The 2937-nt window shown below is 44.1% G+C and overlaps 1 protein-coding gene across 1 annotated transcript in view; it reads right to left on the bottom strand.

Moving 5' to 3' along the window:
- The window catches only part of TRAK1 (trafficking kinesin protein 1), a gene marked incomplete in the record, with an annotated part of 158584 nt that overhangs the window by 58856 nt on the left and 96791 nt on the right, over nt 1-2937 (bottom strand). Inside the window, 1 exon segment of the mRNA XM_014590466.2 lies at nt 1217-1293. Coding sequence (XP_014445952.1) covers nt 1217-1293 — 77 coding nt within the window.

Raw genomic sequence — 2937 nt, 5'->3', positions numbered from 1 at the left:
GCAGAGGAATCCCGAGAAAAAAAAGCGAGGAAACCACAGCCTCTGAAATACAAGCTCGCACCCAACCTACGCAACTCTCCTCAATTTTTCTTGCATGCTTATTTTGCTTATTTCTCTGCTGACGCTGGATAATACCCCACTCGAGTGCTATAAGCAAAACCTAAAATACATTAGGAAGACACGGATAATGACATATTTGGTATACTTAAAAATAAACGATGAGTAGACCAGCCCTATAACCCAATGGTTAAGGGAGCTAGATCTCATGTGGGTGATGGGGATTCAAACCCTGGCCCCACAGGCTTGGAAAACACACAGTACATGTATGTTCCCAAATCCCCAACAGGATGGAGAAATGGATGAGAAGAGATTGTGGCATGACCGCACCCCATTGGGGAGGGGTCTTTCTCCCTTTCTCTCTCTCTCTAGCTCTCTTTCTCTGGTAATTAAAAACAAAAGATATGAGGTGGGCAAGCGTACAGTGGTTAAGGAATTGGACTCCCACATGATCAACTGTGGTTCGAGTCCTGGACCTGGCAGCTTGCCTTCTTGCTTTCCCTCCACCTCTCTCTGTTTCTCTCTGGTCAAATTAAAATAATAATAATAATAATAAATAAAATTTAAAATAATAAATTAGTAATTTATATATATATATAAATATATATATATGAAAGAGTTGAAAAACATTTCAGGGTTTCTTTTTAATTTTAAACTGGGTATCTAGCAACTACTTAAAAGCTACCATATTTTGTGTTGTTAATACATCCTTTAATGGGACCAGCAGTTAGCGTAATGGTTATATCACTGGACTCCCATGTAGTCGACTGCGGTTCGAGTCCCGGACATGGTAGCTTAAAACTCACGCCGGGCGCATGTGTGTGCGTGCCTAAGATCCTGAGAGGAGAATGGAGGAGAAGGGATTGCGGCATGGCCATCCCCCCTGAGGGGTGATATCTCACTTTCTGTCTCTGTCTGGTGAGCGCACGCGCCCTATAGCAAAAAACTCAAAAAAAAAAAAAAATCTCTTTAAAAATCTAAAATACCTGAATGAAGTTTTAGCTACAAAGGGTTACACAGCCACTAGTTCAAAAGATAAAGCCATCAAATTACACTCGGAGAGGGCCCAATTTCCAAGATTCTCACCGAAACAGATAAGAAATATACGTCTTCGTCAATAAAAATTACGGCCGATCAACAAGGAGCCTAGAACACTCACCTCTTCGAGAAGCCGAGTTACCGCATCTATGTCATTATACGTCTTGGTCATCTGGCCAACTCTTTCAGCGCATAAAACTGTAAGAAACAAAGGTAGCCGTGAGACCCACCTGAAAAAGCAGCCTGGAAGGTGTGCCACTTTTCAGGCATCAGCTTAGCCACGTTTAACCCACACTGTACTCGACCACACCAGGTTTCAAATTCCAACTCGACGGAGGAAGTCCAAGTTTCGGAGGAGCGAGAGGGGTTGTTACTCCTAGTCCCCGTGAAGCCGTGTCATCGCGTGGCTCTGTGTGTCTACACGGGCATGCTTAAAGGCAGTGCCAACACAAGGTGATGGGTAGAAAGGGGTCTGACCTCACATAATTGCAGCAAACTGAAGTGATGGGGTGGGGTGGCAGCAAAGCCACCCGGGTGTGACTCTCAGAGAAGTCTGCAGGCTCTGGGCCCCACTTGCTGTGCAGACCAAGCACCTGCTCAGAGAAGGACCCCTCAGACAGCCACTGTTAGCATCATTACTGAACAACAGTCTTAAGCTGATAAATGCATAACCACACAGCCGCTTCCTCCTCAAATGGCCTCAGTTGTATGCAGCCAGTTTTACACTACAAAAACTAGGCTGACTTTTTTTCTTTCCTTTTTTTTTTTTTTTGAAATCTACACCAAAAAGGCTACTACTATTGCTGTCACAGAGAGATATTTCATCCCATGTACCATTTATTCTGGTCAACAGCGGCTGCATGCAAGCCACTTTAGGACTCTGTGTCTTTGTTCTCCTTCTACTAGAAAAAAGGACTGTGTACTGGGGAAAAAAAAAAAAAAAAAGGCTTGTGACTGCAGAAAACCCTCAGGGTTGTTTCATTTTAAATCGATAGCAAGCAATTGATGTGCAGTTGAACCAAGAAGGCAGCGTGAATTTTATTCTATGGGGGAAGGAGTGAATATAAAAGAAATGTAAGGTCAATATGTAAAAATTTTTGAAACTCACGTTGGGGGGGCTAAATAGTCATTCCTATGAACGCTCTGTAACTTGGGTTCTAAAAAATAATCCCAGTAGGAGTCGAGGTGTTCTAATGACCCACATTCAGTAACAGCTCATGCGAGGCACTTGGGAATGGAAGTGTATTACGGGGCCCAACTCGGTAGTATCACTAACTGCAAAGTGCCACCGGAATTCAATAGGTCTGTAAATATTTTATTAAATGGAAGTGGAGATCCTAGTGAAGCAGCTCAGAGACATCGGATCTGTTGGAATGATTTTCTCGTATAAGGAGACCTACAATCTGGTTCCAAATCTGAAACCCTGTCAACACAGCACCCCCAGAGGCAGGAGACAGGCCCTGCCACCTAACACTTCATGGCAGGATCCCTCCTGCCCAAGGGAAGGAAAAACACGACCTTCTCTTCCCTTTGCCTCAGACAGAAATGCCAGAGAGGGGGACTAGCAGTTAGCGCAATGGCTGTTGCTGGACTCCCATGTAGTCGACCACGTTTCGAGTCCTGGACCTGGTGGCTTAAATTCACACCAGGCACTTGTATGTGCGTGCCTAAGATCCTGAGAGGAGAATGGAGAAGAAGGGATTGTGGTGTGGCCATCCCCCCTGGGGGGATGATTTCTCACTTTCTGTCTCTCTGTCTCTCTCTGTCTTTTTGGTAAGCGCATGCGCCCTATAGCAAAAACCTCTCAAAAAAAAAAAAAAAAAAAAAAAAAAAAAAAAAAAA

Source organism: Tupaia chinensis, unplaced genomic scaffold (genome assembly GCF_000334495.1).
Source record: "Tupaia chinensis unplaced genomic scaffold, TupChi_1.0 Scaffold000451_2, whole genome shotgun sequence".
In the NCBI taxonomy this organism is placed as follows: domain Eukaryota; kingdom Metazoa; phylum Chordata; class Mammalia; order Scandentia; family Tupaiidae; genus Tupaia; species Tupaia belangeri.
Note: the sequence above shows the minus strand (reverse complement) of the source record. Positions and strands in the feature narration are given on the sequence as shown.